Genomic DNA, 27,683 nt, shown 5'->3' on the forward strand with positions numbered 1-27,683 from the left:
CGTATTTGTGCCAAATGTAACGTTAGTTGAAACTGATTTATAAACTGATAAATATTAAAAACACTGATTAACCAAGCAAACAAATAAATAAATGTATGTATGTGAAATTTGGACCCAGTCTTAAAGGTATTTCCTCTCTTGAAAGTGCCTTTTTTTCATTCTAGCTGTTCTATTAAACAGAGAATGCTTGGCTGCTAACTTGGTGTTGCAACTTGAGTAGTGTTTATTGCATTACCCTTAATGACTTGGATTGAAACAATGAGGGTTTTGTTGGGTAAACCAATAACACTTTACGATAAGATCCCATTAATTAACTTTAGTTAATGCATTTACTAACATTAACCAGTAATGAGCAATGCATTTGTTACAGTATTTTTAATGTCAATAAAATGTCAAATACAGCTGTTCATTGATGATGGCACAGGTCCATTAATTATAAATATGAACAGACCCAAATATGATTTTAATAATATATTAGTAAATACCGAAAATAAAATGAGCTAAGATTAATACATTCTTTAGAAGTATTTTTCATTGTTAGTTCATAACTAATTTTAACAAAAATAACCTTATTTTAATGTGTTAGTAAACAAATTACAATGAGTATGAGTTTTTTTTTTCAAACATTAAATTTCATTTATATAGATTTAATGCTGTATGTTTAAATAGAATGTTAATAGCAATGTTAAAATAGGAATTTATTATTTATTAAAGATTATTATATGTGAAATAAAAATTTTGCATGATTAAAATACATGCCATTTCATCTTTATTGTGACTTAAAATGTTCCACATATCATAAAATTCGCAAGCACCTTATTAAACAAGCTTTCAATAACTATTGTTTTTTTAAAAATGTTTTAACTTTATACTAACTTTACAGAATCTTCTTGTATATGAACAGAGAGAGCAATAGTTACAGAGTAACAGAGAGAGCAAATTATGAGTTCAAGTCAGTTTCTGCTATTTTTTATTTGCTTAGAAAATCTAAATGTTACAGAGCTGGTTCCAATGTCTTAGATGCAGTGCTTAGGAAGAGATACAAAAAAGTGTACAATATCGAAACATCACTTTGTTCTATTATACAGGAAGTTCAAAATATTGACATTCTCAAATGTTTAAGCCAAGTATTGTCAAAGATACAAAAAATAATATCTTCCACTAAGACAACAATAGAAATGTGTGTGTGTTTGGGGGGATACAGTGATACAGAGTGCAGAGAGTAGCAAATCCAATGATACAAACGGCTGACAAGCCCACAGCTCGGTCTCAAAAAGACATGGCACATATTTTATCCTGCAAAATGGTATGTCGAAAGGCACCACACAATACAACTTACTCACAGATATTTTGCAACACACTTTTAAACACTGCCACCAAGAAACCTTAAGGCGAATGTCATGTGCAAACTTGAGAAAAATAGATTAAACATACTACTCTCTAAACAACTCCTCCAATTACAGTGTGCTTTTGTTCTTTGTCTGCTTCACTGAAGTTTGATTTGTTTCTATATCTCAAATTATCAAATTTAAACAATGATTGCATTAATCATTACATTGGTTTGTTTTCACAGGCATTTCCCTGGTCCCCTCTTCAGGCAAAGCTCAGAGGGAGAATTATAAGTTCCTGTAGTTTTTCCGGCCTTCTCCCTCCTTAACGAAAGTCCATATGAGTGTATTGACGATGTCGGGCTGGTCTTGCTGTAGCCAGTGACTGGCTCCAGAGATGATGTTGAGGCGGAAATGGTTTCTGATGTACAGACGGCAGGCCTCAGCCATGTCCTGCTCCAGGAAGGCATCTCTCTCTCCCCACAGCAGCAATACAGGAGACTTCACCTCACTCTGACTCAACGGGAGGACACTGCAGAAAACAAATATTACAAATATTGTATGTCGAGTGTTATTTTTGGAGCCTGATTAAGATGTTTAAGGCCATTGTGTGATTCATATCGGTTGGAAAATACAGAAATCCATATAAATACGGAATATTCACATCCCTCACTATGAAAAGAAGAAGAAGAAAAAAAGCTTTTATTAACAGTCCCCAAAAATGACAAAGAGTAAAAATGTCTGACAATTACTAAATCTATTACTGGTCTGTAGTACCTGCTGGAAAATATTACTTCTGCTATTTAAACACTGTGAAAGTAGCACTTGAGGAACAGTCTACAGCTGGGGTTTGCAACATTTTTGATGCCAAGGACACCCAAATATAATGATCCCCTAGCAAGAGACACCCTTCCTAAAATATAAAGGCAGCTATATATACAAACCCCATTCATACTGTGTGAAAAATATTATGCACAATTAAATAATTTGGTTTTACATTATTACTTCACTGAAGCCAAAGCAACATATTATCTGGAAAATACTGACTTTACATTAGGTGTACCTTTTTTTCTACGCACTTTTACATGATGCACAATAATCCTTTCAAACATTTTCAATTCAAATCATTTTTTGTCTCATAATATATACAGTATATATCATTTCACACAGACAGTCGTAAAAATTACATTTTGTAAAATCTTTTTTCTACCTCTTTCTCTCTCTATAATGTGTTTATCTGACAGCCCTATAAACCCCAATATGGATATACTAATTTGTTAAACAGAGGTTAGGATGTGTTGAAAGGTTCGGAAAGGTTCCTCTCCTCAGTTCTGATATGGACTTATGTGTTCCTAGTTTCTGTAGAAACTGTTATGTCAGCACCCTCCTACACACACCCACCTGCCCACCTGCATACACACACACACACACAGTCAGCGCAGCTCTGCCCTGAGACATAATCAAAGTGTGCTCCAGGAGCAGATGGAGGGCTCAGTCATGCACACAGTCTCACATGCTTCTAACACATGCACTCCGCAAGTAAATTAAAGCAGAGTAAAGCAGTCCACAATTGTTTGGTGTACTGTACAGGTGCTGGTCATATAATTAGAATATCGTCAAAAATTGATTTATTTCACTAATTCCATTCAAAAAGTGAAACTTGTATATTATATTCATTCATTACACACAGACTGATATATCTCAAATGTTTATTTCCTGTCCTTTTGATGATTATAACTGACAACTAAGAAAAATCCCAAATTCAGTATCTCAGAAAATTTTGTGAAAAGGTTCAATATTGAAGACACCTGGTGCCACACTCTAATCAGCTAATTAACTCAAAACACCTGCAAAGCCTTTAAATGGTCTCTCAGTCTAGTTCTGTAGGCTACACAATCATGGGAAAGACTGCTGAATTGACAGTTGTCCAAAAGACAACCATTGACACCTTGCACAAGGAGGGCAAGACACAAAAGTTCATTACTAAAGAGGCTGGCTGTTCACAGAGCTCTGTGTCCAAGCACATTAATAGAGAGGCGAAGGGAAGGAAAAGATGTGGTAGAAAAAAGTGTACAAGCAATAGGGATAACCGCACCCTGGAGAGGATTGAGAAATAAAACCCATTAAAAAATGTGGGGGAGATTCACAGAGTGGACTGCAGCTGGAGTAAGTGCTTCAAGAACCGCTACGCACAGACTTGTGCAAGACATGGGTTTCAGATGTCGGATTCCTTGTGTCAAGCCACTCTTGAACAACAGACAGCGTCAGAAGCGTCTCGCTTCAAAAAGGACTGGACTGCTGCTGAGTGGTCCAAAGTTATATTCTCTGATGAAAGTAAATTTTGCATTTCCTTTGGAAATCAGGGTCCCAGAGTCTGGAGGAAAAGAGGAGAGGCACACAATCCACGTTGCTTGAGGTCCAGTGTAAAGTTTCCACAGTCAGTGATGGTTTGGGTGCCATGTCATCTGCTGGTGTTGGTCCACTATGTTTTCTGAGGTCCAAGGTCAAGGCAGCCGTTTATCAGGAAGTTTTAGAGCACTTCATGCTTCCTGCTGCTGACCAACTTTATGGAGATGCAGATTTCATTTTCCAACAGGACTTGGCACCTGCACACAGTGCCAAAGCTACCAGTACCTGGTTTAAGGACCATGGTATCCCTGTACTTAATTGGCCAGCAAACTCGCCTGACCTTAACACCATAGAAAATCTATGGGGTATTGTGAAGAGGAAGATGCGATATGCCAGACCCAAGAATGCAGAAGAGCTGAAGGCCACTTACAGAGCAACCTGGGCTCTCATAACACCTGAGCAGTGCCACAGACTGATCGACTCCATGCCACGCCACATTGCTGCAGTAATTCAGGCAAATGGAGCCCCAACAAAGTATTGATTGCTGTACATGCTCATACTTTTCATGTTCATACTTTTCAGTTGGCCAAGATTTCTAAAAATCCTTTCTTTGTATTGGTCTTAAGTAATATTATAATTTTCTGAGATACTGAATTTGGGATTTTCCTTAGTTGTCAGTTATAATCATCAAAATTAAAAGAAATAAACATTTTAAATATATCAGTCTGTGTGAAATGAATGAATATAATATACAAGTTTCACTTTTTGAATGGAATTAGTGAAATAAATCAACTTTTTGATGATATTCTAATTATATGACCAGCACCTGTATATTTGAAAAATTAACTGAAACACCCATTTTGATCGCTTAGTACTCTCAAAGACACCCAGCAGTTAATTTGATGCTCATTGTGTAATACCATTACAGTATAGGCAGCGAGTAAACTGCTGTTCATGCACAGCTCAGAGAGCATGAAATCAGTTCTTGACAGGAACACATGCACTTCTGAAATAAGTTCTCATTCTGTATATGATGTTATGTTGCACATTTCTTTGATGTAATGTCCATAACATTTTGAAACAATAAAGCAAATCTGTTGTAAGCATTACTGCTACAATAGCTGAAGTAAAAGCCATCAGCTTCTTCTCAAAAAGCTGCTTAATATTTAACATTAAATAAACGTAAATATCCATTTGAGACACTAGAGGGCGACATTTTCTGTAAAAGTGGCTAAGCAGTATCAAAAATACACAACTGTAATAAGACACACCTGAAGACATTTCTGAAGTAGTTGAGGGCCCCAGTGAGGGCCCCTGGCTGTGAGAGAGCATGCAGGTATGCTTCGAGGTCTTCTGTGGTGAGCCAGCGGCCCTTACAACTGATGCCTGTGCTGCGGCTGGTGAAAAGACTCTTAAGCGCCTGTAAATCCACATTAGCACATTAGAAATCAGTCTTACTATATATAAGGTGTCTTTAACCACTATTTAATTATGTCTAAATTAATTAATTGTTAGGTACAATTTACAATGTAATCAAGATTTAACTGAATATTACAGATGAAATTACATACAGGTATTTTTAATATGTGAAACATGTACTGTACACAATAAGTGCATTGTATCAATCAAATTATGAATTTAAATATTAATACATAGCAGTTAAAGACACTTAATATAAAGTGGGTTCCATTATTCAATCTGGTTCCATCAAAATAGAATTAAAAAGAAAAACATCAGTTTTATAGATGCTATGCAAAATGATTTAATTTTCATAGTTCATAATGTTCTTGATTTAAATTATACTAGACAACTTCACACTGAATTATTTAAATATGCTGTATTTCAACAACAGCACTTACTATAGGCTGGGCAAAATTACAATGCATAATATGCATCAAATAATCAAATACTAATGCTAGTTTCTATCCAGAGCTGATTCATAATGACTAAGCTATGTGTGCTGAAGACAGACGGATAAGCTTGGCCTACTGATTCACTCTGTACTTGTAATTCTTACTAAAACAAATTCACATGCTGGACCCAAAAGCTGGTCAGCTATGCAAAATGATGGGTAATTAAAACAAGAGAGGATGATGTTATCAATCCACACTCTTCATTTAGTATTTCACACTTCATACAAATGTACATTCATGTCATTAATTCATTACATACATTGACGGTGAGATTTCTCTTATGCCCATCAACACTGCAATTATTTAATCAAAAATACAGTAAAAACAGTAATATTGTGAAATAGTATTACAATTTAGAAAGAACTCTTTTCTTTTTTTTTAAATATATTTTAAAATGCAATTTATTCCTGTGATGACAAAGCTGAATTTTCAGCAGCAATTACTCCATTTTATTTTTAAGAAATCATTCTAATATACAGATTTAGCACTCAATAAATATTTATTAGTATTATCACGTTTACTGCTTAATATTTTTGTGGAAGCTGAGATGTATTTTTTTGAAGAACATAATTTATTTTAAATGGATTTTCTGTAACAATGTAAAAGCCTTTACTGTCACTTTTGATCAATGTATTGCATACTGAATACAAATATTACACTTTAAACTCACCTTGAAATCATTGATGGAGAGCATTAGCTCAGGGAAATATGGCAACTGGAAAAAAAAGTAGTAACTTGACTTGAGCATCTGACTGGGGTGATGAAGGGCATAATCTGGACAGAGAAGAGAGAAAATAAAAAATGACCATCTTAAGCAAAGGAAACTTAACCCACCTTTGTACAGTGTGGATCTGCATGTTAATAAATGTGTTTGTTGCCTTTAAGAAAAAAAAAATATATAAACAGCTAGGAGACAGTTTATTCCATTCTATCATGTTGCAGTTTTATTATCAGTCTTTGATTAATTTTTTGTTCACAGTGTTGTCTCTAGGCAACATACCTTTTGATTTCAGTAATGAGATCCATGTTATGTAAGAAAATGGAATCAAATCATGCGTCATAACAGGGTTAAACTGAAGACACCCCATTAAGCAGAGATGCATTTTAAAAGAAAAAGAAAAGCTAAAGGTGTAGTCGAGTACGTGTCACTCTCAGCAGGTACTGAGTGTCATTATAAGAGGGTGCCGTGTCTCTGCCAGAAAGCCTGCCTGTAATTACCTCCTCCTCCAGGCTGAAGTGTGCGAGACAGATGGAGGGCAAAGCCCCATGACTCCCTGGGCCTAACCACAATATTTCATTGTGAATGATGTGGATCACACTAATGAGCCCTAAAACCAAAACAGAGCCTCTGGGACAGGCGTGATAGAGCAGGAAGTCTGTTTGTATAGGGCACTTACCAGTGAACACACAGGGGTGAGGGCTGTTTAGCACTATGAGTTTTGTCACCATTTCGGGGTAGTGAATTGCACAGAGCCATGCGATGATGCCACCCCAGTCATGCCCCACGAGAAAACATCTGTTGTATCCTGAGGAGAGGATCAGAAGGAGGAAGCTGACATGTTTGTGTTTGTTGTGTTGTTGTGAATTTATGCATTATAATTAATAGGGAAAGTGAGAGACAAGACAAGAAAGTATAGCAGAAACAGTGGGGTAGGTTTAGAAATATTATATTTTCCAAATTAGCACCATAGTACATTATCTCTAACCATAGTCCATTCCAACTTGAATTAAAATTTTGATCTTTAATTTGAAAGCCCTACACATGACATGCAAAAAAATAGGAATGTGTTCGCACTAATATATACGTGGCCACTTTTTATGAATTTGTTAATTTGTTTTAATGATTTTTTATTATTATTTTATTTCAACTAAATTAAAATGAGCAAATAATATGTACAACATGCTCAATATTTACCTAAAACACAGGAACAAAATTATTAAAACATAAATTTCTTTTTTTTTTTTTTCATGTGCAGTGCTCCAAAATTTTCAATTTAAATGTCACAATTTTAATTTACATTCAACATTCAGTTTTAAGATGGAACTATGGCCTTGGTAAGACACATTGGTGCTCATTTGGACAATACAGGATTGAGTTTGGCTTGCATCATTTTCCGATCCTATTAATAATTTATAAATGCATTCATGTCATGTGCAGGGCTCCATATAAAATAAATAAAATAATATGGCACAGAAAGCCAATTAAGTAAACTTCGAAATCAGAACTGTTTCTGTTTATTCCCAAATATTAATTTTATTCAACCACATAAAACAATGATATTATGTTGAACTGTGTGTTTTACTGCACAATAATTACACTGAGGTTCATGTGTAAGTCTTCTTCATCAATAATATCATGCTGCAGTTCATTTAGTGTCATATCAAGGACTGACTCCGGAGGAAATGCACTATTGCTGTGATCCAGGGAGGAAGTTTCCGTCTGCAATAGAGTGATTCCAATGTCAAGGAAAAGATCATCATGAATCCTAATAACGTGTCATTGACGGCCTGTCACAATCCACCGCCAGTCGCTTACACACATGCCACTCTGTGCAAGCAGACAGATGAATTTAACTATGACATGATATATAGTGTTCATCTACACTTGTCCTTGAGTCGTATTGTAACGTAGCTCAACTAGCGATTTGAAATCTAGAAGCAGGCAATTAGACTTCATTTTAAGCAGTCGAAACTAACAATATAAATCTAAAAAGCCAAGGGCATCTGTGAATGGGTCACCTTCACATTACAGACTACTGGGAAGAGTGATCCATTAGCATTCCCCACTACAACAGCCTTATCAAAACCTCTAGACAGGCTGGAATGTGAAATGGGAATAGGCCTGAGATAATGGAGGCAGTCTGTTCTTACCCAGATACTCCACAATGTCCTTGATGTCAGTGACAAGGTAGTCCAGTCGGTAGCTCTCAGTGGAGGAGGGCAGGTCAGACTCTCCGTAGCCTCGCATATCCACCGCAACAACACGGAACTCGCTTTTAAATTCCCTCAGCTGGTGACGCCAGGAGAACCTGGCAAAACAAGGGGAAGATCTTTGATAAATATCTCTACAGGTTACACATTTTTAGAATACAAATTTAGATAAACTCTACATTGTTTTTTTCCTTTTATTCCTTAGATAGTATAGAGATGACTTCATGGAAAAGTAAATAGAATGAATGAATGAATGAATTAATTAATTTAATTTAATTAATTTATCACAATTATTTTATTGAACTGACAGTCATAGCTTCATATTTCTTTTCAGTTTTATATACTACCATTCAAAAGTTTGGGGACAGTAAGAATTTTTAATTCAGCAAGGATGCACTAAATTGAGCAAAAGTGACAGTAAAGACATTTATCATTTTACAAAACAATTCTAATTCAAACAAATGTTGTTCTTTTGAACTTCCTATTCATTAAAGAATCCTAAAAATGTATCAAGGTCAAGAACTTAATATTCTTCAAATATAAAATAATATTACAAATATACATTTTTTTCATAAAATAAATATAAATATAGCTACATTTATATTTTAGGGGGTCCTGCAAGTTAAGCCCAAAAGACCTTGTGGAAGGTGAGAATTCATTGGACTGAACAAATTTAGATATGGGAATGGAAGATTTCTGCTTTTTATCTACAGTAATCATACAAATTAGAATGATTTGAACAGAAGAATATTTTGCAAAAATCTGAAGGACTGATGAGCGCTTTAAATGAAAAGGCAAACTCCATTTTATGAATTGAAAGAACCCTGAAACTAGTTTAACATGTAAACTTGAATTGAATTGTCAACTTAAATTGAATTGTATTACTAAACTCTGCCACAGTACTAGGGCTCCCTAACATGTGATTGTGTCTTTAAAGAATGAGAAGAAAGAGGGAGAGGGAGAAAGTTGAGGAAAAGCAGAAGAAAGAAGCCTATGTGATTCTGATGAGTCAGTGCAGCAGAGGCTCTCAGGACCCAAACTCAATATGTTAGAATATAGATGAGCGTTAAATTAGCACGCACACACACACACACACACACACACACACACACACACACACACACACACACACACACACACACCCTATTCTAACCTCCACATTTCTCTATTGCTCAGCAGTGAGGGAAATCTTTGACTTGCACTTTTTGAATGCACCAAACTAAAGTGGAGCAGAAGTCAGAAGAAAAGGGTGTCCTCCAGGTCTCCTCTACTCGCCCAAGAGTTCATCACTGATTCTGGAGCAGTAGATTGGCCAGTGAAGCAGAAAGGAGCCATGTCACAATAATTAGGCACAGTCCTGTCTTGATCGCAGTTCTGTAGTCACTGAAAAGACAGCTTCATGGTCCCAAGACACTCCGAATGTCATGACACTCCATATCACATTTCAGAACAGTACAAGACATAATACTGCCCATATTACATTTCATAATAATAATTTGAGAAAGGTTTGAGTGTCAAATATTATCTATGACTCCATGTGTATAATGGGTGCTTACCAGGAAACAACATATTTCCGATCTGTGCCTGGCAGCATCCCAGTACAGAACAGATTAACTTATTTGTTGGGGTGTTTGCTTGTGTGTGTGTGTGTGTGTGTGTGTGTGTGTGTGTGTGTGTGTGTGTGTGTGTTGATATATTGTGAGAGATTGTTTTGAGTCTCACCAAAACTCAGGGAATCCATGCAGAAACAGCATAAGTGGCTTTCCTCGTTCCCCGGCAGCAACGTAGTGAAATCTGAGTCCAGACTCCTAAAAGCCATACAGAGAGCAGAGGCAGTTATTCTTCACCATAAATGGAGGATATGATAAAAAGCAGTCTGGTCTCTTCAATCATAAGGGCCTGTCCATCCTGATGTAAAATCCATTCTCACATTACTCTCTGCTTGATAGAGCTATAAAAATGCATCAGAAAGAGGGAGTCGTGTGCGCAGGCTTCAGCTAATATTAAAGCAATACCTTCAATTGACATTTATGGGAAATTTCATACCCTGTTAAATGACAGCATCCCAGCAGTTGCAGAGACCCCCTCTTACAATATTTTTCTTTAGAAATGTTTGTATACCCCACTTTACGAAAGGGTTACAAACTCAGGAACAAAACTTAAAGTGGTTGTTTTCAGGTCTAAGATTTCAAAGGATGCTACGTTTTTAGAAAAAGTGCAGATTCAGAGTATCTAATATTTGAACATTATGTTCAAACCTCTGCAGGTATATACAAATAACAGCTATCCTGAGACTGTCTAATGAACTGTTTTCAGCACCACTTGAGTGGACAGCGAATTCCAGGCAATGCCTATGATTTTGCTGGAAACTGATCACTCTGCTGTCTGCTTCAGAACATTGCTCAACTGATGATCAGTGATGAAAACTGTATTCTTCCGGGAGCAAACACATGGGAAAGAAAAATCACAAATGAGACCTCTTTAAAGGGAAAGTTCCCTTAAGAAAAAACATAGCTCACCCAAACATGAAAATTCTAATATCATAACCTTGGTGTTGTTTCAAACCTGTATGGCTTTCCTTATTCAGTGGAACACTAAAGGAGATATTTTAAAGAATGCTGGTAACCAAACAGTGTTAGTTACAGTTGACTTCCATTCCTTAAAAAAGAAAAAAAAAATCTACATGCATTTCCTTTTGAACTTTCCGGTAGTTTAAACAGTAGAGCATGCCACTACCAAGGTTATGTGTTCAATTCCCAGGGGAAGCAAGAACTGGTAAAATATAAAACGTGTACCTGGAATTCAATGCAAGTCACTTTGGATAAAGACATCTGCCAAAAGCATAAATGTAAATGTAAATCTTTTACATTCCAAGGAAGAAAGTCAGTCATACAGGTTTGGAAGAACACGAGAATGAGATGAGTAAATTTCATTTATGTTTATTAATGGGTGAACTAACTATCCATTTAATGTTTCTATTAGACACCAGTGAAGGAGAATAAATTCTAGTGAAACACCTTAGTGATTTAATGCATCTCCTCAACAATATCTCTAACTGTGCCCAGGTATGGTAAGTGAAATCTCAATATAGATATTTGTCATTTCTTTTTAAAAATGAATTATGTAAGCTACCCGAATTCATGCTTATAGTTCAATACTCTTACTGTGCGTCAACAATAGGACAAAGTTAATATTTCAAAGAAAAAGAAAAAAGAAAAAACACCACCGAAGGGCAAAGTTATATTTATGTAAACTACATGCTTTCATATAGGCTACTGTCAACCATCCATTTAACTTATACCGATCTCTTACCTTGATTTTAACATAACAGTGGGTTCCCAAGGACGTGTCATTCAGGCACGCTGGGGGTGTCTCACGAACCGTCCACTGAAAGGTTGTTGACGGTCGTAGGATGATATTCCAGCCAAGTTTGAGCAGCGCTACGCCCGTGCATAGCGCGCAGTATCCATAGACGAAAAACCAGTATCCCATACCTCTGATCTTCAGCGTCAGCCCGACTGTCAACAGCAGCAAGTTATGAAGCAGTCTCGCCATCTTTACATTACTGCAGGATTCCCTTTGTTAATTACGGCTTTTATTGATTTTTTTGTTACTCAACTGCCTGCGTTTTCAAAAACAACGCGCATCTTAAAAGCCCTGTCGCACCGTCACGAGTGCATGCGGTGTCCGGGGAGGATCCCTGTTTAGACGGTACGGAGTCACGCTTGCGTATGACAAAAGAGATGCTCAGTCCCAAAGGTGCTCGCACCACGGACTGAACCATTACACCCCATCTACACTGACAAAACTAAAGGCTCATATTATAGTCAGCGCAGCTGTCTGGGCCCAGATCGCAGTGACTGACAGTGACTCACAGACTGTCCACGCGCAGAGTTCTGGACTCTCGCGAACGCTGCCGGAAAGAATGAACAGAAGCTGCGTCGATCACGGGAGAGATCGGGGTTTTGTCTCGCTCGCAGTGTAGATGAGGTGCAGATGTCTTCCGATATTTTACCTCGGAGACAACAATAAAAATATACTGGGCCTCATGGTGCATTAAAATAATGATTTCCAGAGATCAGTGAGACTAAGCTCCGCCTAGAGCACGTTTAATATTCATAATGTAGAGATTTATTAAATCACAGTTTGGAGACATAAATTACCGTTTTTAGACAAGGCGATGCAATTAACTTCTGGACTTGGACAGACGTAGCCAGGTCAATTTTATTAATTTCAGCTTGAGTATTATTTAAATAGAGCGAACTGTCAACTTGAAATAATTTAGATATATCTAAATTGTATTTCAAAAATAAATACTTTTGTGATTTTATCTAATAGAATGTTTTGAATGAGACAAACCACCTAATAGCACAAAACATCAGAGAATGCTTTACTGAAAACGTAATTTATTTCCGTGATGGCAAAGCTAAATTTTCAGGGCTATTTTTTATTTTTTTTTTACTCCGGTGTCACATGATTCTTTAGGAATAATAATATGCTAACTTGGTGCTCAAAAAATATTTCATATAAAATTTTGAAAACAACCATTTAAAATATTTTTGTTAAAATCGTGATATAAGGTCAGAAGAACAGCACTGATTTGAAATATAAATGTTTTGTAACATGAATTTCAGTAATGCCTTCAATGTCATTTCCGAACAATTTAATGTGCTAAATATATATATATATGAACAAAATTTAATGTGCTATATATATATATATATATATATATATATATATATATATATATATATATATGAACAAAAAAAAATCATGGATGGGGACATCAATATATACTGTAACAAAAATGACTCCCATATAAATATTAATTCAACTTAATTTTAAGTGACCACAACACACAAACTTTAATGAAAATACTTTTTTATTGATTTAACTTTTAGAATGTGATTTCTTTGAAATAATATTATTCTTCCCCTCAATAGCATGTGACACCTCAGCATGGTGGTGTAATGAATAAAGTGCTTGTGATGAAAACTGCCACAACCATTATAGTCAAAAACGATTTTGAACATATCTTCAGTGCAGTACAATCACCAGATCACACCTCGGAATCAACACGGCTCTGGAGAACACAGACTTTAGGCACAGAAACTGCCTATCATCTCCAAGAGAGAAACTTTATGGCACTGCACTTCCAAATAGATACAAATAGAAGCACAGGAAGTGCAATAACTCCTCTAACTGAGACTGACTCCTCGTAGGCGGACACCTGGGAAAAAAAATAGGCTGCCCCAAAACAAAATGCTAAATATTTATACACACATGCTTACGTTACATTTCTGACAGTACAGAAATATATTTTTTATATTTTATATATATACATATAAAACTTAAACAGGACAGGTTTAACGCAGCCAGCATATTTTCTGTTTAAATTGCTGCTTTATGTCAAATACATGAATTACCAGCTAGTAGGATAAACAGAGACAGGAATATCCTTTACAGTTCTCACAACAGCTAGCGCAAGATGACCAGCTATGCAATATTTTCAACACCAGAAGAGTCGATGGAATGTGTCAAAGAATCAGATTGCGATAATAATCAAGAGAAGTAAACATTCTTCAGTATTTAAAAAAAAAAAAAAAAAAAAAACCTTAAAGAACACAAAACCTGTTGTGAAACGACAGACATGTTTCTATTTCCAAACTGCCTCAGACAATCGGCAGCATTTCAGTGCAGGCATTTCTGAATCCAAGCTTCAAACGGATCAAAATAATGAAAACTCAAGAATATACACTCAACACTATTAATGGTGCAAATATTGGTCTTACAACATCATACACGACCGTCAGTCCTCGACTGTTTTCTTATTTTTACAAGAGCTAACTTTGAACAAATGTAAAGTGATGCAGCTGTATTGCAGTATTTTTGTCTGCCAAAAGACTAAGACCCGTTTCAGTCGCCAGGACTCATGGAGCAAGTCGGGGAAGGGAAAAGATAGCCTACACTGTTCACTGAACAGTAGCGCAACACACACAAGCAATTCTTTTTTATTTGTTTATATCTCAATCCAAGTTCTTCTCAAAAGTTGCCATTATGTCACTCTGCATGGTCATGTCAATGACTCCAGACATCTAAGAGAAAAAACATTAAAAAGAAAAGCATTACTATTATTATTATTATTATTAACAATAACAACAAGATAACAGTAATGTTTATTGTGGTTATTAATAATAAAACCATAATTGTATATTATTATTGCTAATTATAAATAGATTTGTTAATAATGATTTTAGTTATTTTACTGTTATTTATATAACAACAACAAAGTTTGTGGTTAATAATAATAATCAACCAACTCAACGATTAATTGGTAACAACAATAACAGTAACAATGGTTATTATTAGTGAAACCACAATGTATATTGTTATTAACACTACTAAACAGCGTGTGTTTATTTGTGTTCAAATTTGTGTTCAAATTTTAAAGACGCTTCTCGTCTGGTGTGCGACTGCTACATTTTTTAAAGGCATTAAATATGAACATTTTTAATTTACTTTCTAAAATGCTTAGTGTGCAGTACACTCACCGCCTCTCTCCTGCGGCGCTCCTGCTCTCTCTTGCGAGCCATCTCTCGTTCTCTGTCTACAGAGCTCTGTGGAAGAGAGCAGGGCTCGGGGGCTTTGGGGGTATCCAAGATGGCCGCAATCAGAGGCAGCTCTGCTGACTCCACTTCTGGCTTTGGAGGCGGGCAGTCCAGCTTGGTTTTCTGGAGCTGCTGCGTCAGACTAGAAATCATTAAAAGGCCACACTGTTAGCTAGATCAGCGAGAACAGTCATATAATCATCACAGGGGGATATGACTGTAAGTTATAAAAGAAATACAATTTAGAATGCATTTGTCAAACTCGCTTGGTTTTGAAACGGAGCCATGGGAAGCTTTGGTTAGCTGGAATCTTGTCTCCAGCCATGCAGAGATTGAAACTTTAACACCGCTTTATTTACTGTTGCTTTTCAAATAAGATTCTATTTATACCCGCTTTTGTCTGAGTTGCTCTTCTCTCGACCAGCTTCCATCTGCAGTTTACGAGCTCTCTCTCGTTCCTCTTTCTCCATGGCAACTTTGCGAAACTGCTGGAAACTTTCCTTGGATGATTTGATTGGGCAAGGAGTCTGAGTAGCCATCTTACCCAGGCTTGTCCAGGAGTCTGCATGCTTTAGGACAATATCCTTTAACACACATAAACAGGTCCAGGTTATTGGAGAGAACACCAAAGAGTGCATTTGTCATTTGGTACCCATATAAAGCATTGGTACCTTTTTCGGCAGGTTGGATTTGGCATCTTGAATGGGCTTGCATAGTTCACTGCCATCATCCTTGGCTCCTAGAAAATGTGAAAAAGACCCCATTTCAAGAAACCACTGAGAAAAAGGAAAGGACTCTGATGGAAAACGGTGGGAGAAATACTGACCGTGCATTTTGTGCAGCTGAACAGAGGGCTCTTCCAGTATCTCCGGGCAGCTGTGCTCATCCCTAATGTTGGTTAACGGACTCTCATGCAGAGGTGACAACAATCTACACTGCTGCAGAGAGAAAGCAAGTACAAAAACTCATTTGTGTGTCACCAACAACAACCTGGTCATCATCCATCTGGGTCCAAATGCTGTTACTTCACTAAACTTCCACTTCACACACAAATGTGATATTAATTTTATCCAAGAGTTTAACAAACACTAAGTGAGTTTAGACACATTGTTTTTCTCTTTCTCCAATGAATATAGTTTCCACACAAAGCTGGAGAAGAACATTTGTGCATCTCAGAGCAACACTGTGGTGTTTCTTTCCTGAACGAATCATTTTAAATGAATCATTTGAGTCAATGATTCAATGATCCATTCATAAAATCAGGCACTTGCTTTGTTTCTAAATGAATCATTTCTCTCGACCAGCTTCTATCTGCAGTTTATGAGCTCTCTCTTGTTCCTCTTTCTCCACGGCAACAATAAAGTCTGGAATAAACTTCATGACTTTTTTCACGATTTTCACCCCAATTTACAGTCTGGAGAAGTCAATGCTAGTTGCCAAAAATCAGAGCCAGTCTGCAGATTTGAGTTGACAGATTTCATAGAAAACTGCATAGTGTATGATGGTCACAGACACAGATTTACTTTGCTTCAGACTATGAATCCAAACAGGTTTGATATTTTGAGCCAATTTTTGGAATACACTGTTTTCATTTGTCATGCTCTTCCTAGCAAACAAGGTGCATGTTTCTGCAAAAGCTTGTTGAGACTTTAAAGTATGGTATTGTACGACCCTCAGTCGTTCAGTGTATGAATATGAGTTTGCAACAAACTATTATAAAATCCCTTTTAACAACTTACTCGAACAAAATGAATTAAACTACACAAAAGAGCTTTTCTCCATATGAATACAAGTTGAGCAGAAATATAAATGACCTCAAACTGAGTGCTGGAGGTAGGCTGACATCCTGTGACAGGCATGGCTGCAGGAGGTGAGGTCAGTGGTGACAGAAGAGGAGGGACACCTGCAAGATTGAGGAGAAAAAGAGAGAGATGGAGTTTACCTTGAATGATATTCTGTTTTACACATACATTCAAGCGGCGCTGTAAGTGAGAGACAGCAAAGACACGCAGCTGGGAAGAGAACTATACTGATGACAAAACTCAACAAACCACCAGTTATGATGAACATACAATACTAATCCACAATGGAAGGGGAAAGTTGCAGATACACAATGGTAACACAGCGAGGGGAGTGAGCGAGGGACGGAGATCAGCGGGCGGCGGAGTTGATACATCAAGGCCAACCTCTTACCTTCCTGCTCAGACTTATATGGAGGCTTCTCTGCAGCAGCAGGCGATGGGGGGCCAACCTGAGAGACCTGCGGGTCAAGAGGATCGAGCAGGGGACTACGGGGGAATGACGGGTCTGAAAGAAGTGAAGTGCGTGGGTGTGGGGGGATCGACACGTGGGAACATTTGGGTGAGGTGGCTGTGTTGTCATTACAGGGGGAGGAGGCCGAAGTGTTACATATAGGGTTGGTGGCCTGGTCTGGAGGTAGGTTGAGTGGTAAAGGGGCAGTCCAGGTTTTACGTGGTAGCGGAGCAGCTTTGCCACTAGGTCTGGATGGCTGAGGAGGCAGCTGGCTGTGTAATGCTGTTGTGGAAGGAGGGCAGAGGGATGGACAGAAAAGCATTAAAGTGATGAATCAAAGCTGTCGACAACTAACTGGTCTCCAAATGCAGATTTAGATTCAGATGAGGAATAAAAGAAATAATTTTCATTTTTGGATGTAATTTAATTTGTTTTGTACATGAGGCCACAGAAAACACATCAGTGTGAACAGAGGTATGAACAATGGCACCGAGCCTAACCTGGGATTGCCGTGATGATCTCCTCGGCAGGATGCTTTGCTTGTTGTGATGCAAACATGTCTTTGGAGTCTGCCTCTGAGACTAGTGACGCTGAGCGAGACTGGCACGTCACGACTGAGGCAGAAGAAGAATCCTTTACCTCAGCAACGGCCTGCTGCGATGCCTGTTTGGGGAGGGGGACAAGGGGGCAATATTTCACTCAGGAAAAATCTGCCACTGCATGAAGTGAAATGCTCCATGTGCCAAATATTAAAGGAGTGGGAGTAGGCCATTTATGATTGACTGTCTCTTATTGGGTTGTATGCTTTTTACCTCGTTTTTATTTTTGTGGTCATGGCCAGGGGCTTTGCTTTGCTTCCTCTTAGCTTTCTGTTCTGTAAGACACGCACAATGCACACTGAGGTCATTTCACTTCAGTCATGACTGTGGGAAAGGCCAACCCCATGCCATGGGCATTCCTGGGGAGTTCTGATAAACTGTGTATGCAGTTTAAGTACTAAAGAGTGTCACAATCACTAAATAAATACAAATCATAAAAAAAAAAAAAATAATAATAATAATAAAGTGATAATTTTTTCTCCATTAAATAAAGTGTGCAAAGTGTTTTGTGACGTGAGTAAACAATGTGAAATGACAAAGCAAAGGGAAAGAAAACACAACACTTATCTTAACATACAACAGTTGTCTATGAAAATGTGTTTTATTCGCTGGGTGTTAAGCTTTATACCTGTTTAGGTAAATAAAATTCACACATCTGCAATATATACAACAGACTTTAAGCAGGACAAGTGGTTGCCTCTTATAACAGCTTGTTTTGGTCCTACCTTCTGTGTTCCAGCTATAGTTTACAATCAAAGTACCCTCACATACAACATATCGATCCATGTTTTTACAATCTATTGTAGATTATGATTACATATACATCTCTGTATAACCTCACACAAGCACAAAAGGTGAAATTACAAGGTAATGCAACAGGGGAACCACATAGTAATGATTGAAAGCAGCAGTTTAAAACAGACCAGCTGTAACTCTTAACAGGGACAGTAACATATGACACATAAACTGCTCTCAGTTATGTTTGGTGAAAGTCCAAATTAGAAACCGGCATTTCTTCTGAGCCCTTACCACCATTTTTAACTAGAAAGTGCTGAGGGAGTATAAAACAAGGAAAACCCCACTCCAAGAGCCAGCTGGTCTTAAACTACAGCAACAACATAAAAAGTGATCATGATAAAACAAGAACAAAATATCAAACATTGGAAAACAACAAATAATAGCATCCAACAAAAACTACAGAAAGAGTGTGAGAGAGAAAGAGAGATGACTTATTCTTTTACTAATTTGGAGCCAAAAGTGCACAATGTTCTTAATATTACAAAAGTGAACACAAAAGGACAAGTGTAGTGAACAAAAAAGGAACATACACCGTTTTTTTTAATAAGAGAAGAAGAAAAAAAAAAAAAAAAAAAAAAAATAATAATAATAATAATAATAATTCAAGTGTTTGTTGTCCAGTCGGTGTTAAAATAAATAAAGGTTAAAATGCTGGGGACGTGTCCGAGTAAGCTTTACAATTTTTGGTTCATTTCCTGCATCAGTGGCCAGATAGATAGCAGGGGCAACAGACCAGCCTGAGAGACAGTGAGTGAATAAAAGGGTTGGTGTGAAGCAGCTAACCTGAATCAGAGTCACAGCTATCAGAGGAGCTAGAGTCACTACTACTGTTGTCAGAGCTGGACGAGCTGCTGCTGCTGTCACTCAGACGATACGGATGGCTCACGTCTTTAATCTCCCCTTCCGCTTCAACTGCACACAGAAGGGGAAACATACAGGTTTATACTGCATTTATATGATTACATAAAAAAAAGGAATGAACAAATAAATATACTTACTTTTGGCCTTTTTATTGTTTGATTCTCCATTCGTGTGTTGTAGCTCTTTGTCCATTTCCTTGATTTCAGACTTCTGGAGCTTCTTTTCTAATAAAGTAAAAAGATCCCCAATAAATACTAGATCAAATTTCTCCTTATACACACTTTTTTTGTGAAAGTTGTAGAGTAAGGATCTATTTTGTTTAGAAAATAGCCAATTTAACCACTAATCATGATTAAGTAAAAAATAAAAAAATAAAAAATAAAATAAAAAAAAAGTATAATAATAATAATAATAATAATAATAATAATAATAATAAACAAACCTTAAATAACTTTTAGGTAAAGCATACACATAATAAAAAAAACTTTATAAACACCTTCATACTGAAGTGAAAATACCGTACTGCTATAATCTGTGTGCATTACATTTTTTTCAGATAATTTTGAAAAGTGTCACCTGACTTTGCATACGTAGTTGCAGTGTCAAAAACATATGCAAATATTTTTGATTTGCATGCCATTTAGTTGTATAAGACCCGGTGTGAAAGGTTTTTAGTACTACTACTCACATAATTTTATTTACATATTTCATATATAATGTGTCCCAGCATGAAAAGCTCTTGAGGGTGAGTAAATCATGGGGTAATTTTCATTTTTGGGTGAACTGTTCCTTTAATATTGGCAGAATAGTACTCACTATCCATTTCTTTCGGTTTCTTTCGGACGCAAGCGACAACATAGCACTCAAGAGCTCGAAGGGTTGAAGGTTTGAGAGTCTCAAAGTCGATCTCGATCTCCTCAGGGTCTGTGTCTCTGAGCAAGGGTTCTCGCGCCTTGATGACATTCACTACTTTACCAAGCTTGTCTCCAGGAAGCTTGTTAATGTCTAGACTTAGCTGCCGTTTTTCCTCATAAGACATGGGTAAAGCATTCATCTCTTCCTCGGAGTCATATGCTCTGCTCTCCTTCCACCTGAGATCAAAGTTAACGTAATTTTCATTTCTTTGAGAATTTGTCATAGCATAAAGCTCTATACATTATTCTTAGGGTAGAAATGGGGATGATGAGGGGCCACAGGCTTCACACATTTTCTTACCCTGATGACTTGCTGTTGGACCTCTTCTGTATTTTTGCCGGTTTCTTCATTTCTTCACCTTTTCGCTTACTGGGCTCTCTCTCTTTCTTCCTCTTCTTCTTGGACTTTTCCCTTTTTTTTGGTTTCAGGAGAGGTGTTTGGGTCAGTAACTGTAGCTGGTCTCGTACTGCTTTCAGCTGGTGAGTAAAGACACATGACATTACATAAGAGTACATATATGAATACTGTCCATCTAGATTTCAAAACTTAGCAAGCTATTTTCAGTCTACTGTACAAATGGGCAGCATCCAAACCCTCACAGCATTTTGAATGCTCACACTGGCATAGAAGACTTGACTTGGCAACATGTTAATGTCAAATAATATTACGCTACGCTTAAGCACAACACCTATGAAGCTTACAGCACATACACAAGTAAAAATTAATCTGTAATTGCGCAGACTTGAAAGTCCTCCTAATGTGTTTATCCGTGAAGGGGCTCAAACGTCTATATGCAAGTCTTACCTGTTCCTCCAGGTTGGCGAGCCTCTGTGCTCTCTCCTCTTCATCCTCTTCTGCGTCTGAGGAGTTTTCTGATGGAGACGATGATTCGCTGTCACTGCTCTCAGAGCTGGACGGATTGTGTGCTCTCTCCTTGCGTACTCTGTTCTGACTAGAGGCTGGGGCTGAATTCTTCGGCTCATCAGGAATCTTGGAGAAGCGAAACTCAAAAACATCCTGGGTAAAAAAAAATAAAAACATTAACCCTGTCAGGAAAGACTGAATTTCCAGAGAGCAATATGCAAATATTGTATTCATTTAAAAAATAAATAAATAAATAAACGAAAGGAAAATAAGACAAACAATGGATTTTAAAAGATGCTCAAACCACCTAAAGACACACCTGGAGTTTCCTTGCCATGGTCACTACCTCATGGCCAGGTGGATTGTATTTGTAGCAGTTTGAAAACATGAGCCGCATATCTGCAGCAAATTGCAATGCATCTGTGTACTCACGAGCTTCAATCTTTTTCTGTTAGAAAAAAAAAAATATGCCCATTACATATCAAACAATAAGAGTAAGCAAAGCTTATGCAGTAATATTAACCATGGTACTCACTTTGATGGTACTCATATCCATAGGTTGGTGAATAATTTCATGATAATCAAGAAGGCCCAGTGCCTTTGCATCCACGGGCTTATAAAAGGGCCAGGCGTAAGCAGAATGCTTTTTGGCAAACATCTCTTTCAGGGTGGCATTGCAGTATTTGAGTCTCTCTGAGAGTTTGGTCCTCCTGCCCACCTGATGCTGTGGTGGTGATTCAGGAAGGTCTTTACATGGAGGTTTGATGGGTCGGCCGCTGCCTCTCCTGGAGAATAACTTAAGGACTTTTGGTTCTGTTACATAAGAAGACTCACAGCTGGAGATGGAAGAGGCAGAAGGGGTCGTAGTGTCTGCTTTTCTTTTCACACCATTTTTCAACTGAAAGACAAGGTACATGCAGATTACAGTTAGCTAGAAAAAAAATGATATGCAATCTGTTTTTCCAGTACTATTCTGCCTTTAGAAAACACTATTTGCATAATTCAGTATAAGACAACCAAGCATCCCTCATCTGTGTCAAAGAGGAAAAACTATGCCAATTAATCGCTGCCAAACACCGGATCTCATTTACTAATAATTATATGGAGCTAAACTCTGCAGGGACACAGGCCCTCCGGGATCACCATTCCCCACCCCTGCTTTACAGCATCTAAGCAAACATCTGACGCTCTCTTAAGACAAATTCTTTCCTGAGACCAGATGCATCAAGACCCTTTGAATAATGTGTACCATCCTCAAAACAAGTACAAAACAACACAATCACTTCTTATGGAGATCTAGAATACAGGTACTTGTTGCTTATCAATATATAACATTTCATATAAACATTTTTACAAGGTCACAGGAGTATACAATTTTTGCTTAAGTGTGGTTTTAATGGTCTCTAATTTATAATACATTTTATTACAAAAGAAATTGATAAATAATGATTTGTTTGTGACAACATTTCACACACTAATTTGTGAGCATGCATGGATAATGAATGAGACCCCTTTTTTGGTCTTTATTCCTAAAGAACATTACAGAGATTTGACAGGAAGTTGGAGATGTGATCAGAAAGGTCCACGAGATGGGACTCAAACTTGAGTTGGCTAAAGTGCTTCCCACCACGCTACTGGTGCCAAAGAGACCTGTTGTTATTATTTAATTTGGATCTTATCACATACTTTGTAAAATTCAGGAAAAAAATTGGATGTTCCTATCAAATCACTGTAATTACCAGGTGTACAATGAGTAATAACGCCCAAGTTCACTTGGTACAAGACATTTATGAGACTGCTGAGACACAAGTTAAAAGTGCAAGTGCAAGTAGTAGTAGTGAGGAACTGACTTTGGCTGTGAGTTGTGCAGACAGGGGAGCAGAGGGAATTGTGTGAAGAGCATCTGGAGGTATGACGGTCACTGTTTGTTGGAAAACCACCTCAGACACAGGAGACCGTGGCCTCTTTAACACTGCAAAAATATGCAAATGTTAATGTCATTTCCACTCTCCACTACCAAACACAAAGCAAAAACCTAAAATGTAGTAATTTGAAATTTAATTTAGACGGCCTGAATACCTGCTGTTGGCTTCCTTCCTCCTTTCACAGGAGCTTTAGATGTCAAAGCAGAGATCTCAAACTCCTCCTGAGGCATGTTTGCCACCTTCTCCAAGAAAAGCTTCTCAAGGGCTTGAGCCATCAGAACAATATCATCTCCTGGCTGAAACCACACACACAAAAAATAGCTTGAAATCAAATGTTGCATTACAAATCTAAAATTTTTAGCAACATTACACAAAACAAGTGCAGCGTCCTCACCCGATTGTATACGTAACAGTTTGTGAACATGGTGTTGAAGTCTTCTACACATTCCATAGCCTTCCAGTAGTAATTGTTATCAAGACGCTTTTTAATGGAGCTCATGTCCATAGGCTTCTTGATGATTGTATAATAGTCCTAAATTAAAAGTTGAAATATTGAGATCATCAATAACCTTGAGCAAGCACATTTTAAAATCGAGGTAAATAAAGGTTTGCACCTACAAACTGTGTAATCAGGAAAATAGCTTTAAGTGACAGAGTGTTGTGCGACTTACTGGCAAACCGAGTCGGACTGCATCCACAGGCTGTCTGAAAGGCCAGGAGAACTGATGTCTCCACAGGGACTTAAACACCACTTTTTCTAGGTACTGCAACTGATTGGTGAGGCGCCCTGGCTTTTTGGGGTTCTTGAACTCGGGGGGAGGGGGATTCCCATTCATGGTGAAGTTCTGAGGGGGTTTCACATCAGACATTGTCTGAGCCAATCCAGGGAGTGGTCCAGTATGGAAAAGGCTTTTGCAACTACGCCTAGGCAGCTCAGCAAGCATTACACATCCACTGTCTGTGCAACTGCAAACAGGGAGAGCAGTGTCAATATCCTCATGCCATTCTGCACTGCCGTTATTAACTTTAGGCAAATCACAAAAAGCAGCAGATTAGAACAAGCCTATCAGAATCACACAAGTGCTTTTGTGACAAGTGTAAATGCAGATGTAATAGGTTTTAAGTAATACACACATCCCGTGAAAATTCCTAGTTAATGACAAACTACACTGTAGTCTTGTGTTCAGGACTACTGCAGGTTTTATGCGGTATGCACTGCCCTCTATTGCCTAATCAATGAACACTGACTTCTAGCTCCACTCCCGACAAAATGCATCTTTGATAGTTTAGAATGCAATATCTAAAATACCCCATCCAAAATAACCTTTAACAAAACTAGATTACCAAACATGAGGAAGGAAACTTGCTGGCTAAAATGCAGTATAAAATCTGAAAAGAAAACCTTTCTTTTCTTTCAAAAACAAACTGATAGCACAATATAAAGAGAACGTATCCAGCACATTAAAAATAGACCATTGCTGTTTAGATGAAAACTGCCAATGCGAAATTTCGCCACCTTGGAATTATAAGATTCTATCTGCATTCTGAGCAGTTTTGAGACACTGAGCTTCAAAGCTGTTGCATCCTATATACTTTGTAGATAGAACCATATATATATATATATATATAATATATATATATATATATATATATATATATATATATATATATATATATATATATATAAATATATATATATATATATATATATATATATATATATATATATACATACACACACACATACGTAAAGTTCCAAATTGTACAGAATCCAAAAAAAAAAGGATTGTCAAAGAATAAATGTTTAAAAATCATTTTTTACAAAAACGTCAGAATCTTATAATTCCAAGGTGATGAGACTAACCTAAAATTTGATTAAACCTTAAATATACATATATAAACAGTAACTGAGATAACTTGGGTTTCTGCCAATTATTAGATTAAAAATACTATTACTACTAATGTATTGCTAATTCATTTGCACTAAACTTTCCAACTTAAACTGCTCTTTCTAGATGCGAGTTACTAATGAGTAAGCTTAAATTGGAAAGTGCCGTAAAAATAAATTTAATTAATAAGATTAATAAGAGCAAACACCTTAGGACTCTAGCTCAAAAATTTTAGACCATGAAAACATGTTTAAAAAGTCACAGAATTCCTTTAAATTGTCTCTGAAGCACTCAAGCTTTCTTCAGCTCAACTACAGGTTATCCTAGAACACTTACCCCACACTAAAGGACATCATCCTGCTCAGTAAAATACTATTGGTTTTTCTCATAATCAAAAACATTTACAAATTATATTGATCATTATGTGTACTTTATTTAAATAAATGTAAAAGAAAAAGAAATCACCGTACAAGAAGCCTATAAACTTATAAAATTTATTTACACAAGAAAAACAATTCGAAAAAAAAAAAACAGTTAAAATGTTATTTGTTTATTTTTAAAGCTATATAAAAACATTTAGTTTCACAATGGTTTGTTTGTGATTGGGAAGGGAATTTCTCTGTTTTTGGAGGGGAGCAAGGGAATATTGTCCCTTTTCATCGACAAATTACATGATAAAGATACGTTTGTTTGTCTTACAATTATTCTATACAAATGTTGCGACGTTGTGACAATTTATTCTGGTTTGTTTGGACAAGCACGTGCCAATTGGGCAAATTACAGACTGCAAGACTGGGAGAATGACATTCATCTACACAGAAGGGGGGAAAAAAAACCTTTGTAGGTCAACAAAACAGGCTAGTAATTTAATATTGAACTAAAAAAAACTCCCTATACACAAAGAGTGTAATATACACCATAAATGTTGCGTTTATATGCAAGATATTGTCTCTTTACTCAATCCAGGGACATGGGTTATATAAACACGACGACCTCTATGGATGACGCAACACTAACTTCCGGCTCACGAATAATGCCACAGAAGATCAGCCTCTGCTTAAATAAACAGTTTTAGGAAGACCCGTTAACTTTTACAAGCATAAAACACACTATATATATATAATCAGAGACTCGTTTACTTTAATAATCATGTTAGCAAGCCTCGAGCCACAAAATGGCGCCTGCTAGTTTTAGCATAGCTAGCCACACATTACCCCGCCCCGTCAGATGGGGACATCGAGCTCCGTTAACAGTCCCTCCCCTAACCATTCCGCCAGCTAAATGAAGCTAGCTCAACCTGGATCCAAAATTTTACCTTTCCGTCTCGGGAACAACAAAGAAAGTTAAAACTGCCGAACTGAGACAGACGCTGCAGTGCAGGATGAGCTCTGCTGGGAAACTTCACCAACCGAAGGATCTTGTTGATGCTTTGCGCCCGAAAAAACCCTCTTTGAAAACGACTTAAAGAGTTTTGAGCTTAGTTTTCAACGCCAGCAGAACAAAGTAACATTACATAAATGTAACGTATACGTTTGAAATTACTCGGTTTCTTTGAAAGGTTAGTCAACAATGGCGGACGTCTCTCACGGCAACCGCCTGGTATTTATACCCTCCTGCTGAAAGCGCCCGATCCCATTGGACAAGACCCCTCACGTGCTCCTTTCTTCCCCCTCGCTGCTTTAAAGCCGAGAAAATGTTCCTTTAAAATGTATCGAATCGAAACCTCCCTGTTTTTATACCCTACTCAACTCCGAAACGCTATTTTACAATTAAACCTATTTATTTTTTTTACGACGTCGGACGAACTCCTATAAGAAACAGACACGTACGTCAGAGTATTTTTTTAAAAGTGCGACATAACTGGTCTCCGGACATCACATGACCATTCTAGAACATTCTGTCGATCGCTGTAACTCAATTCCCCTCTTTAGTGTCTGTCAAATGATTACATTGCGGCTCTTTTCCGCGCCTTTGTTTGTCATCTTCTGGCGACTGTTGGACATCGGTCATCCCTGCAGCTTGAAAAATCTCACAAAGAGAACTATGATATGATAGAGCACTGAACAATGAAGAAAGGAGAACAAAACAACCTACCACGCACACTCACTTGACAGTGATTGGCTTTTCAGTTGACGCTCAATTGACGCCGTGCTCAGCTTTTGTGTAAGAAACGCCGTACAACCTTTATTAAACCTCTTTAAGCAAGCTTTATAAACGTTAAACTCAACCCAAGTGGAATACATATAAAGTATAAAGAGGTATATATATATATATATATATATATATATCACATATCCCTGAATTATATATACAAATGAACAATATCCCTGAATTATACTTTCTATGGTTGGAGATCCGCGTTTTGTAATTTTTTATATATAATAAAATTATATAAAATTGCCCCAAAATGAACATTTTGTCGTCGTTTACACATATTGCTGCAATCTTGT

The 27,683-nt window shown here is 37.2% G+C and overlaps 2 protein-coding genes across 4 annotated transcripts; both read right to left on the bottom strand.

Moving 5' to 3' along the window:
- Window positions 1-953: 953 nt before the first annotated feature.
- Window positions 954-12,582, bottom strand: LOC109079534 (epoxide hydrolase 4-like). Its single transcript, XM_042758195.1, has 7 exons — window positions 11,834-12,582; window positions 10,244-10,329; window positions 8,462-8,619; window positions 6,988-7,116; window positions 6,261-6,364; window positions 4,949-5,097; window positions 954-1,860 (listed from the first exon to the last, which is right to left on the bottom strand). Exons 1-7 carry the CDS (start codon window positions 12,074-12,076, stop codon window positions 1,617-1,619), a joined length of 1,113 nt encoding a protein of 370 aa, XP_042614129.1. The 5' UTR covers window positions 12,077-12,582; the 3' UTR covers window positions 954-1,616.
- An 803-nt stretch (window positions 12,583-13,385) lies between these two features.
- LOC109054538 (bromodomain testis-specific protein-like) lies at window positions 13,386-27,312 on the bottom strand. Of its 3 annotated transcripts, none has more exons than XM_042758197.1 (21): window positions 27,183-27,312; window positions 24,016-24,310; window positions 23,739-23,876; window positions 23,499-23,640; window positions 23,270-23,391; window positions 21,955-22,317; window positions 21,739-21,867; window positions 21,360-21,572; window positions 20,856-21,031; window positions 20,457-20,731; window positions 19,778-19,864; window positions 19,563-19,691; window positions 18,195-18,256; window positions 17,883-18,045; window positions 17,323-17,664; window positions 16,944-17,032; window positions 15,956-16,067; window positions 15,801-15,868; window positions 15,520-15,713; window positions 15,073-15,271; window positions 13,386-14,616 (listed from the first exon to the last, which is right to left on the bottom strand). In XM_042758197.1, exons 2-21 carry the CDS (start codon window positions 24,286-24,288, stop codon window positions 14,548-14,550), a joined length of 3,345 nt encoding a protein of 1,114 aa, XP_042614131.1. In that variant the 5' UTR covers window positions 24,289-24,310; window positions 27,183-27,312; the 3' UTR covers window positions 13,386-14,547. The 3 variants fall into 3 exon arrangements, with proteins under 3 accessions (XP_042614131.1, XP_042614130.1, XP_042614132.1); XM_042758196.1 differs by having other exon boundaries at window positions 26,549-27,306; XM_042758198.1 differs by lacking the exon at window positions 17,323-17,664 and having other exon boundaries at window positions 26,549-27,299.
- Window positions 27,313-27,683: the final 371 nt, after the last annotated feature.

This window comes from Cyprinus carpio, chromosome A6 (genome assembly GCF_018340385.1).
Source record: "Cyprinus carpio isolate SPL01 chromosome A6, ASM1834038v1, whole genome shotgun sequence".
Classification (NCBI taxonomy): Eukaryota; Metazoa; Chordata; class Actinopteri; order Cypriniformes; family Cyprinidae; genus Cyprinus; species Cyprinus carpio.